General features: G+C 43.3%; 1 protein-coding gene across 2 annotated transcripts in view; it reads left to right on the forward strand.

Annotated features, from left to right (window-relative positions):
- The window catches only part of SLCO1C1 (solute carrier organic anion transporter family member 1C1), a 42,508-nt gene extending 33,201 nt beyond the window's left edge, over nt 1-9,307 (forward strand). For both annotated transcript variants that reach the window (XM_053256185.1, XM_053256184.1), the window contains 5 exons: nt 2-167; nt 1,390-1,574; nt 5,400-5,464; nt 6,566-6,683; nt 7,755-9,307. In XM_053256185.1, the coding sequence (XP_053112160.1) occupies nt 2-167; nt 1,390-1,574; nt 5,400-5,464; nt 6,566-6,683; nt 7,755-7,977 (757 nt within the window). In that variant the 3' untranslated portion in view covers nt 7,978-9,307. The remainder of the gene's footprint in view (nt 1; nt 168-1,389; nt 1,575-5,399; nt 5,465-6,565; nt 6,684-7,754) is intronic.
- Nucleotides 9,308-12,635: the final 3,328 nt, after the last annotated feature.

The following is a 12,635-nucleotide window of genomic DNA, read 5'->3' on the forward strand; positions in this document are numbered from 1 at the left end:
GCCATAAACAAGTCTCTCACAATGAACAAACTCTGTTTTCTGAGTGCAACTCGGGATGCGTGTGCTCCAAAAATGAATGGGATCCCATCTGTGGTGAAAATGGAATCACCTACATCTCAGCTTGTCTTGCTGGGTGCAGAATGGCCAATGGAAGTGGGAAAAACACTGTAAGTGCCTTCTTTTATGTTTGGTTTTGGAGGGCTGAGCCAATTCACACAGATGTGTTTAGTTCATATTTATAGAGTCAAGCCTACCCAAGTTGATTTTGCTACAACTTGAAGTACATTGGCAAGTCTGAGCCTGATGCAGAGATTATGCTTTATGAGTGTACAGATGTTTGTACACTTGTATTTGTGAATGAATGTACAGGAAAACCTCAGTATTTGTGGGGGTTCCATTCCCCAACATTGCCACGGATAAGGAATCTGTGAATACTGGGTCATTACAGGCAATGTAATCATGGGAGTTAGGTTCCTGGAGGTTGGGAAACTGTGGTAAAAATGGGACAAAACAAGGGGGGTGCAAAATAAAGTGCCTTACTGTGATCTGCAGGCTTCCAGCATTCCAGCAATGCCCCCCCCACCCCGAGTGCCCAAATAAGGTTTTTTTTCCTTGCAAAAAATCATGATTTTTAGACTTAACCAAAAAGCCACAAAATGCCTCCAATGAACAAAATGGCAGTCAGAAATGACCTCCATGGTCATTTCCAGCTGCCTCCAGTCTGCAGACACATGGATTTAACCCAGTTTTAGCCAGTATACATTGTGTATACTGAGGTTGGGTGCTAATTACCCAACCACAGATACTGTATGTAAAATCGCAAGTGTTGGATCCACGATTAACAAGGTCCTCCTGTACCTGTGTTCATTTTAAAAGTAAACCTGGATACAGTCCCTTCAAATACATAATACAGGTATGAAGTATACTTCTGTACCTGCGTTCAACATAACATGTGAATGACTGTACCTGTGTACACTTCTTGTACTGTGCCCTTGCATGAATACTGAACATGATGTGTGAATGGGCCTACCTTGTCAATGCAAGGCATTGTGTCTTTGCTCAATTCCTTTCTTTTGGAAAGTTTGCAAGGATGCAATCCAGGGTGATGGCTCACTATAACCAGTTCAGCTTTCCAGATACTGTGAAAAGTGACTAGATGTTGTAATTTCCAAAATAATTACCTTTTATACGAATGCTTTTTTAAAAAAGCTTTGGTGATATCTGATGAACTGAAATGATGTGGTCTATATCAGAAATCACCAAAGCTTTTTAATATACAATAATCAGAGTATGGTTGGATTCATTTCTGTTTCAACCAGAACCAAAACTAATCTTGCGTGTTCCTGTTTTGGCATTTCTAGAACCCACACTTTCCTTGTCTCATTCCAGATATTTTATAACTGCAGCTGTGTGGAAATTGCGGAATGGCCATCAAGCTATTCATCAGCTGTAGTGGGACCATGTCAAAAAGGAAGTGAATGTCCAAAAATGTTTCTCTATTTTCTGGTAATATCAGTCATCACATCATATACATTGTCAATTGGAGGCACCCCTGGATACATTTTGCTTCTAAGGTGAATAGCTGCATTTCCATTGAATGCTACTCAATATTTTCAAGAGCTAGAGACAGAAGGACCAAGGTAGATGTGACACTAAATACAATACAATACAATACAACGAATATTTATAAACTGCTTTTCAACTAAAATTTCCAAAGCGGTTCACACTGATAAAAATAAATTTTTTAAATGGCTCCCTGTCCCCAAAGGGCTCATAATCAAATATACAGCTATGGTATAAAATGGCAGTCACATGTCAAGTGCCAGTGTGATGTAGTGGTTATAGTGCTGGACTAGGACCGGTGAGAACTGAGTTCAAATCCCCATTCAGCCATGAGACTTGCTGGGTGAATCTGGGCCAGTCCCTTCTCTCTCAGCCTAACCTACTTCACAGGGTTGTTGTGAGGAGAAACTTAAGTATGTTGTACACCACTCTGGGCTCCTTGGAGGAAGAGCGGGATATAAAATGTAAAATAAAAAAAAAGTCTTTCCCCCATAATGTGTAGTAGAACTTAACCAAGGCTGCAATATTGATTTTCTGCATAATGCTGTGTTGATGCCATTTGTGTGGGTGGAGGCATAAAGTATTTGGTAAACAACTACTGTACTTGCATTTGTGAACCAGGCCTTGATGAAATGAAGGAGAATGTGAAATGGAGCAATATCAAAGTTCTGTCTGTGTTGCATTGTCAGATATTTGTGTATGTCACTGGTTTGCCAGACCACCCTAATCTGATCAAATGTGGTCATGTGCTGGTCCACATTGTTTTGCAAATCTGGAAAATGGCCAACGTTATATATATTTTTTATTACTCTCCGCATTTTTGAAGGGTCTCCGCAAATGCAGGACCTTTCCAATCTTAATTGATGGGATTAAAAAGACTAAAATGCCACCTGTGGGCAGCCTGTTCTGAAAATATTTTTGGGAATTAGATCAGAGGAAAAATTAAATACGAACACTGAACACCTTCAAATGTAATTCAACTCGAATCCTACAGGTGGTAGTATTACACCAATACAGCTATCCACTGTATATCCTTTAAAATGGATGAAGGAACTATTATTATAAACCACCATATACAAGCAAAGTTTGTATAGTTAAACGATGTATGAAACAAAGCTCAGGGAATACAAGCCATTGCATATGCACTGTGAAATATTCAGTTTAATATTCTCTATAGAATGCATGAGCACAGCACACTAAAGATACAAACTGCATATCCCATATTTTCGAGACTTTAAGACATTTTACTATAACGAATAGTTAGGTATACTGGCTTCACCAGTGGTGTAGGGATGCTTGGTGGTGGCCAGGGGACGAAGTCCTGGCTGGTGGCTTCCAGGGAAAGGAGCACCACTGACAGGGGAAATGAAACTCTGCCAGGGCTGTCACAGGGTTGTCACAGGGCTGTCACAGGGTTGTCACAGGGCTGTCACAGCCCCGTGGCACTGGCCCCTCCCCCTTGCATCTGACATCAGATGCAGGGAAAGGGCCAATGCCAGGTCGGGGGAGAGTCCATCTCTGCTGCTGGAGAGGAGAGGGGTGTGCCTTGCGGTCCCAGGCAGCGAGCTCTCTGTAGTCAGGCTTGACTACTGTAATGCACTCTACGTGGGGCTGCCTTTGTACCTAGTCTGGAAACTACAATGGGTACAGAATGCAGCAGCCAGATTGGTCTCCGGGACAACACGTAGGGACCACATAACACTGATTTTAAAAGAACTGCACTGGCTGCCGATATGTTTCTGGGCGAAATACAAAGTGTTGGTTATTACCTATAAACTCCCAAATGGCTCAGGCCCAGGGTTTTTAAGAGAGCACCTTCTTTGTCAGGAACCCTGCCACATGTTACAATCTTCTGGAGAGATCTGCTCGTCTGCTGGCAACCCGGGACCAGTCTTTCTCTGTGGCTGCCCTAGGGTTTTGGAATACGCTCCCTGTTGAAATAAGAGCATCTCCTTCTCTGTTTGTTTTCAGGAAGATCCTCAAGACTCACCTGTTCTCGTAGGCTTTTAATTAGAATTAATACACAACAGCTTCTCCCAGTTGTCATCTCCCAATTCAATTTCTGATTGATTCTCTTATTCTAAAAAAAGCCTGTGGAACCCTGGATTTCACCCTAGCTAGACATAGGTTCAGAATTTTATTTATTTATTTATTTATTTATTTATTTATTACATGTATATCCCACTCTTCCTCTGAAGGAGCTCTTATTTATTTATTACATGTATATCCCACTCTTCCTCTGAAGGAGCTCAGTATATGTTTATTTTTATCCTCATAACAACCCTGTGAGGTAGGTTAGGCTGAGAGATACATGACTGGCCCAGAGTCACCCAGTGAGTTTCATGGTTGAATGGGGATTCCAACTCAGGTCTTCCCGGTACTAGTTCAACACTCTAACCACTACACTATGCTGGTTTATCACATTTATAAATCGTCCAACACCTAAATCTCAAGGTGGCATACACAACTTAAAATAGATCAAACTCAATAAAAACAATTTTAAAACCATAGACATTAAAAATAGTTTTAACAAAAAAAACATTTTTAAAATATTTGCAGGAGAGATGTGCTAAATGATTTTCTGAAGGCAGCCAGAAATGGAGAAGCTCTTATATGAGTGTGTTCTCTGGGAGCACACTCCAGAGTCCTGGAGCAGCCGCAGAGTAGACCAGAAGCATTATTCAGCCACTAATTCTTGGTGTGTGTGTGTGTGTGTCTACTGACTGACAGCTGAATCTGTGAATGTGATTCCACAGAAGAGTCTGTGAAGTCACGTTAAGGTGATGTAAAGATAGATTATTAGTTCTATAGCTGGGATTTTATCTGTGATGGCCCATTTATACATACACACACCATCTTAAGGTGCATGGTGCAGCAGTCTTGCTGAAAAGCAGGCTTGAATCTGGTCAGTGCCTGAATGGGAAGCCACCTGGCAACTTTACATACACCACCTTGGGTTCCATCCTGGAAGAGAGGTTGGATATACATGTAATCTAGTCTACTATCAGGGCAAGAAACACCCTTAAAAAGTGATGGCTTTCATATATCTAGACAAGAGGAGAGCAACTGAATAGCCCAAAATAACGTTTCTCCCAGGGGCGTAGCAAGGTTGGAGTGGGCCCAGAGACAAGGTTTTAAAATGCCCCCCCTCACTGAAGCTCAGCTCATGAAGTAAAAAAATCTTAAATGAGACTGAATAGTGGTAACAAAAAGCACACACACACCTATGTGCCACAATAGAACATCAGCCTAAATTATTTGTAGAAAGGTTTTGTAAATTGTGGACGATGCAAGTCATGTAATGGTACAAGAGAAAGACATGCTGTTCTGGTAGCACCAGGTCTTAACTCTCACATCAGTTTCGGAGGATGGATACAACTGAAGGAAGCCCCGGCGCGTACACTGCTTGGGGAGTCAGTCATGTGACTTGCCTCTGGGGGGGGCAAGGCAGTGGGCCCCCAGACAATTGTCTACCCTTGCCCTGTTATAGTTACGCCCCTGGTTTCTCCAGTGGTGGTTGCAGGTATCTCCTGTGAATGAGTGTGGGAAAGAGTGTGTGTGTGTGCATGTGTGCACATGCGCTGGTTTTTTTAAAGATTGAGAGTCATTTTAGATAGAGAACACTCTTCTCTTTCCAGTGTAAACTGCTTTGGAAACCTCTTTTGTTGAAAAGTGGTCTATAAAGCTATTTTTAATATATGTGTCCCAACAGTGTAGAAATGGGCCAGAGATAGAGATAAAAGCACTGGGACAACATCTTTCAGTAAATTTCATTATAATGTATTTTATGCTTTTTGCCTTTATAAACTAAGGTGTGCTTGTCTTATGCATTTCAGATGTATAAACCCACAACTCAAATCATTTGCACTGGGTATCTATACTTTAGCCATACGAGTTCTTGGTAAGTATGTCTATGGCTCTGGACATTGTAGAACTGGAAAAGGTGCAGAAGAGGGCAACCAAGATGATCAGGGGCCTAGAGCACCTTCCTTATAAGGCAAGGCTACAACACTTGGGCTATTTAGTTTAGAAAAAAGACCACTGTGGGGAGACATGATAGAGGTATGTAAAATCATGTATGGTGTGGAGAAAGTGGATAGAGAGAAATTCTTCTCCCTCTCACACAACACTAGAACCAGGGGTCATCCCATGAAATTGATTGCCAGGAAATCTAGGACCAACAAATGGAAGTACTTTTTCACACAACACATAATCAACTTGTGGAATTCTCTGCCACAAGATGTGGTGACAGCCAACAACCTGGATGGCTTGAAGAGGGGTTTGGATAACTTCATGGAGGAGAGGTCTATCAACGGCTACTAGTTGGAGGGCTAAAGGCCACTTCCAGCCTCCAAGGCAAGATGCCTCTGAGTACCAGTTGCAGGGGAGTAACAGCAAGAGAGAGGGCATGCCCTCAACTCCTGCCTGTGGCTTCCAGTGGCATCTGGTGGGCCACTGTGCAAAACAGGATGCTGGACCCTCCTGATTCTGAGAAGTACGAATATAGCTGAAAATGGACAGCATGATCCTCCCCATCCTTGCTTGCAAAGTTGCACTTCTGGAAGAAGATTCTCTAAAGATTCTCTAAATAAATTGTGCAACCCCACAATTCTCTTCCCCCCTTTTTTCTGAACGTGGCCTCTAAATCATCAGCCATGACTTCCTGTGAGAGGCCTATTGGTGCTCCCATAATGATATCCAGGAGCTCCATTCTTTCCCAGGACATATGTCAGTATCTCATGTTCTGAACATTGGCAAGGCTCTGTCTGAGAACCTAATTTGAGAACCTAGTGAATATCTTTCTGCAGAATGGAAAATAATAGATTTGGGGGTGGGATCTAACACAATCTAACTTAGATTCCAAGGGCATGATCCATTCCTGCCGTACACTGATTCAATGGGAAGTACTGTATTATGTCCATATGTCATGTATACTATATACGGCACTTAAAAAAAATAAAATACAGGTAGTATATGAGTGCTTTGTTTTTCTTTAATACAGCAGGAATCCCAGCTCCAGTGTACTTTGGAGTATCAATAGACACAACTTGTCTCAAATGGGGAAACAAAAGGTGTGGAGGTCAAGGATCTTGTAGACTGTATGATTCTAATGCCTTTAGGTAACTTGTTTTGTGATATTTCCCCGCCTGTATTTGAAATGATCGGTTCCTTAGATGCTTCTATGAATATAGTATTTTGTAGAATGACATTTGCACAGGCTACAAGTATCATTCATCAGGGAATTACTCATTTCCTTGGTTCCCATATGAGGAGGAAATTGCTACTTCCCCCCTTTTATGGGAGGTGAGCTGGTCTTGTGGTAGCAAGCATGAATTGTCCCCTTTGCTAAGCAGAGGCCACCCTAGTTTGCATTGGAATGGGAGATTACATGTGAGCACTGTAAGTTATTCCCCTTAAAGTATGGGGTCATTCCAGGAAGAGCATCTGCATGCTTGCATGCAGAAGGTTCCAAGTTCCCTCCTTGACATCTCCAAGACAGGAGAGAGACTCCTGCCTGCAGCCTTGGAGAAGCCACTGCCAATCTGGGTATATAGTACTGAGCTAGATAGACCAATGGTTTGGCTCGGTAGAAGGCAGCTTCCTATGTTTCTGTGTTGCTCAGGTTATTGTTCCAATGGTCTGTTATCTTTTGGGTTGTGCTCTGTTTGCATTCTGGTACAAATGCTGGGTTTCAGAATGCTGATGAAAGGTTTTTGCAAAATCTCCTATCATTTGTGCACATGTAGACAACTGGAGAAATAACACAATTCCTGTTTTTACAAATATTCTTTTTTAATTATTTGAGCCTTGGGGTGAAGATTTTTTTATTTTTTAAATGTACTTTGATGCACCTTTGATTGGAAAAAGACAGAACAGCCGTTAGAAATCCACATGCTTGCAAATATTTTGGAAATATATTGCCAGAAAAATAATGGATTCCAACTTTGAGTTGTCATCTGGCAAGTGTATCTATATCTGAAATATAATAAATATAGCCATATGATTTTGATGTATATCAGCACATCAAAATCCAGCAGAGGTAAATCCCGTAAGCAAAATCCAGCAGAGGTAAATCTCATAAGCATTGCTAGCAAACTGGTATTCTGAACCAGATAATTATGAGTTTTGGCATTATGAAGCAAAATCTTGCTATACAAATGATAGATTCACAACCGTTCTCACCTTAACAGGTATATCTATCTGGGTCTAACTGTCGTCTTGGGCAGCATGTCTACTTTCCTAAGCATTGCTGTCCTGGTTGTTTTAAAGAGGAGGTGCATTCCACACAACGAAACCATTGCAACCAGCGAAGAGATGGAATCTACTCCTGCTAAAAACAGGAAGAGCAACTTTGTCAATAGTGACCACTTGATTCAGACAACCTACTGGCCAGAGAAAGAAACCCGGCTTTAAAAAGACTTGGTGCATTGCTGGTTTTGTTCTGTGGGGGCAAATTTTGACCTAAACTCTGTTATATGTCAATGTGTTTGGGTAGGAGGGGACGAATGCGAGTTTGATATTTATAAAATGCCTTTTTAGAACGTGTAGATGTCTGTATATTTTGCATATGCCTTTATAAAAATATACACAGCAAAACAAACTCCCTTCTCCTTGTCTAATATATATATCTATATCTGACTTGGCCTGTAAAGGCATGGAGTTTTTGAAATGCAAGAAAGAATACCCCAGCAGCTTTTGAGAGAATTTTTCACCTGGAATGAAAGTTGTGGTTGATTCCCATTTTGAGGCAGAGTCGTCCACACAATTGTCCCACTGAACACAATGGGGATTGCTTTCAAGTAAATGTGCATAGCATTGGACTGTGAGCGAGATAAAAGAGTGTATCTATGTCTGTTGGAAGAATTTGTGAATGATGGCTGTTTTGCCACTGAAATGAGCCTCCTTCGGATTGGGGAATATTCTGCTGCTTGCTAACAAGCTGTTGTATAATGTGCTGTGTGTACATACAGTACTCTAAATGGCATTCTGTACCAAGCTAACCTAGATTCTGCTCTAAAAAAAAAAAAGCTGAATTTTGCAGCTGACCTAATTATGGGCAAATGGGCAAAAATCTGGGTATCTTGTATATATTTGTCTAGACCTCTGCATGTTTACTTAGAAGCCAGTCCCTTGGAGTTCAATGGGGTAAGTATGTGTGGGGCTGCAGCCTTGGTCATTGGGCAGCAGCTATGCAGGGCATTAACACCCTGACCCCTGACTAGTTGGCTCTCTGGCTTTTGAAATGTTATTGGGCCTAGCCCACATAACTTTTTGTGGCCTTGAGGACTAGAATCCTACTTGTTTTATTGTTGTTTTTAGTAACATGAGATTTTCAAGACACACAATTTTGCCCCTATTTCCAGGGTCTACTCTTAAGACGCATACTGCAGAATATATATACATACTTGACTGTGTGTTGTGTATCTGAACCTTGACCACTGATTCAGGCTCCAGGCAAGTGGTGGGTAATTCTAGAGCTTTATTAAATGGGGTAATATACAGCTCCCTGGCAGGGCTCTTAACACAGGCTTGCAGCAGGTTTCTCTTGCCAAAGGGAAAGGGGAGTGGAATCTGGAGACTGGGTTATACTTATGAGGGCAGTGCACAGCTAACTCATTGTGCCCAGTTACAACATACGGACCATCCCCTTCCATCTCTCTTTTCTTTCTACGTGGTGTATAGAAATGATATTGTAATAAGAACAAGTGATTTTGAAAAGTCCCTATAGAAACCAATTAAAATATATCCGAAGAGCACTGTCTATTGCTTTATTTTTCATTCCTCATTAATTTCCTCTTACTATAGACAGAGTCATGCATTCACACTTGCAGTTCATCTTCCCTTTGAGTGGGGAAACTTCCATGCCTAAATACCACTTTTCTCCTCGTGAGGAAAAATATTCTGGTCTGTCAGTGTGATGTGACAGATCAGAATTGAGCTTGGCTTGGACCCAATTCCAACACTATCATGAGAACCACCTCATTATAATCCAGTCCCGTGCTATTCTGGTTATGCATTAGTCCAGGCGCGGGCCGTGAATGCGCCTCTGGGGGGTCGGTGGGTGGGCAGGCGGCTTCTTTAAGTGTAAACGGAGCCAGTGCTCCATGCCACCCAGCAGCCCCCGCGGCGGATAACCGCGTCTGCCACTCACCTGGCCGTTGGTGGGGTCTCGCCTCCGTGGGAGCCAGGTAAGTGGCGGAGGCGATTCCCTGCCGCGGGGGCTGCTGGGCGGCATGGAGCACCGTCTCCGTTTACACTTAAAGAAGTCACTTCCCCCCGCCCAGTGGTGTGTTCATGGCCCGTGCCTGCATTAGTCAAATGTTAACTTTATTGCATGGACATCTCTTCTCTATGGCCCAATCCCACAAGCAGTCCGTGGGTGGACAGGGCAACTTGGTTGCTATCTGTTTTGACAATATGGGCTTTTAGAATAAGTTGATGGTAATATGGGAAGCTGGTAGGGTTGCCATGTCCCCCGGAATTTAGGGTAGCCCCCGGATTTTGGCTCCTGCACCCGGCTGCTAAATTCCACCTGGATTTACACAGATTTCAAATGCGCGGCCTGGATTTTACTCTGGATCTAATCACATGGGAGGGCAGAGAAGGAGGGGAAAGTATACAAATCTGTCCGCTAAATGTAGAAATAAAAAGCACATTAGTTGCTGAATAATTTGCGCAATATGCAAATTAGGCAAATTAGGATTTGGGAAGCTTGAATGTGGCAACCCTAGAAGCTGGTAAATCATCTTTTCCACCCTGCATGGTGCTTGCGGAGTTAGGCCTTAGAGAAGACTTCAGTGCTGGAGAACAACTGCCATCACGCCTCTGGCTATTGTGACAGGGAATGATGGAAGCTGTGGTCCTCAAGCAGCTGGGAACCCAAGTTTGAGAACCCTGGCAATGAAAGTTAAGAGCTCCTCATGATCACAAAGAGCTCCTCACAATCTGTTGTGGATTTCACTACCTTACATAGTTTAGTGTCATCTGCAAATCTGGCCACTTCGCTGCTTACCCTAACTTCTAGATTGTTTGTGAGCAAGTGAAAGAGCACTGGTCCCAGTACCAATCCCTGGGGGACCCCGCTTCTCACTTCCTTCCATTGTAGAAGTGGAGTTACATTAGCTATTTTCCAGTCCTCTAGAAAATGGCCCAGTGGTCTGACTCAGTATAAGGAAGCTGAGGAACACAGGAAGCTGCCTTATACAGTCAGACCACTGGCCTCTCTAGTTCAGTATTGTCTACACAGACTGCCAGTGGCTTCTCCAAAATTATGGGCAGGAGTCTCTCCCAGTTCTATCTGGAGGTACCAAGGAGGGAACCTGGAACATTCTGATGCTCTTCCCAGAGCAGCCCCATCCCCTGAGGGGAATATCTTACAGAGCTCACATGTAATCTCCCATCCAAATGCAAGCCAGGGTAATCCCTGCTTAGCAAAGAGGACAATTCATGCTTGCTACCACAATACCAGCTTTGCTCTACTCAGAACAGCTCTCCTCTCCTCAAAAGCGTCACTAGCTTCCTATGTTCCTATCCAAGATGAGAAATGACTCCTTCGGAACCAAAAGGGAAGAAAATGCAGGTAATCCTATCCACACTCTGCCTCTGGCACAACAGAAGCCTGGACCTCCTGCCCCAACTTCATACAAGCTTCATCTTTGCCCAGCCTCAGCCAGGGCACCAGACTTTGGCTCATGTCCCGGTTCAGAAATGCCAGGCGTTGACTTACTCCTGTTTCTGGGCCAAAGGGGTCTGGCTGCCTTCCCAGCTTCTGCTTGAAAATGCTCGGATAATCCAAACGCAGGGAAACGACTTCAGGTTTATGGGTTGAGAGAAAAACAAGTGCAGCATTCTTCTTTGAGGGCCTCTGGGCATGCACACACGGCTGGTTGTTGCAGCCCCCAGAAAAGGATGCTGAAGGTAAAGCCTCTGCTCAAATCTTCTCCCTCCTCCCTTCGGGCATCTTCTCCTTCTTCTCCCATGGCCAGAGGGGCACCAAAGAGGCACTGAGGGTATGGCAGCACTCGGTCTTTGCCCTAGCAGAAAATAATCTCTGCTTATCCTCACATCCCAAGCACACTAAATAGCCGTAGAGGGCAGAGATGCAAATTTACTGCTTACTCCATTGGAACTGATTAATATGCTTTTGTCTGTTTCTGGCCCTGACTCAGGGAAAGTGAGCTTCTGCTTTCTTGACCTTTGACTTGTTAAAATTTGTGCGAGTCACTGTCATTCTTTGTGGTTCAGCTTCCTCCTCCAGGAGCTCTAGGAACGGCATTTTTGAGGGCCAGATAGAAGTTACTTTAAATACATGGTGAAACACTATATAGGGATTCTCCATTTCCTTGGTTGAAATCCAAAAGCAGTCGAGGTGTGCGTTTCATTTCGGATACAAAACATTTTGTGCCCCAAACAGGCCATTTCGGCTGTTTTGTAGCCAAAACAAAACACCAATGCTCAAAACAGAAAAATTTGTAGCCAAAACAAAATGTCCATGTTTTGGATACAAAACGTTTTGTTGTTTCAGCTGTTTTGGAACTCCATCTTGCAGTTGCGAAAAGTCTTTCTCCTTCAGTCTCCATTTTGAGTTTTGACATCTGTTTGAATTTCCGGCCCTTCCAGCCTGCAGATTGGGCAGCGAAAGCATGGGCTGATCTGCTGGCAATTGCCTCCTTATTCCTTTTAAGCAAATTTAAGGGTAAGATTTACCTTCATTGGCCAATGGGGCAGTGTGCATTTCATTGTAGTTTCACACTGTTGTGTGTAGATCAATTGCATTTCTGGGAGCAGGGGTGGATGTGCATGACCTTTGGAAATCTGCCTGGTTCTTTGCAAAGCTCTGCTGTTGATGTGTGATGTTGATGTTATTTGTGGTGGGTTCAGGGCAGAAGAGTGGGTCAGGTGGTAGTGCCCCAATGGGTGCCTGCTGCCACCCAGATTCCAAAGGAATCTGGAAAAGGGCTGATTTTTAAAGAATTTCTGAAGTTGACATGTCTTTGAGGCAGATTCGGGGCAGAAAAGGGGCCTGGGGGGCAAAACAGTGGGTTGGGTGGCAGTGCCCCAAGGGATGCCTG

This window comes from Hemicordylus capensis, chromosome 5, assembly GCF_027244095.1.
Source record: "Hemicordylus capensis ecotype Gifberg chromosome 5, rHemCap1.1.pri, whole genome shotgun sequence".
Lineage (NCBI taxonomy): Eukaryota > Metazoa > Chordata > Lepidosauria > Squamata > Cordylidae > Hemicordylus > Hemicordylus capensis.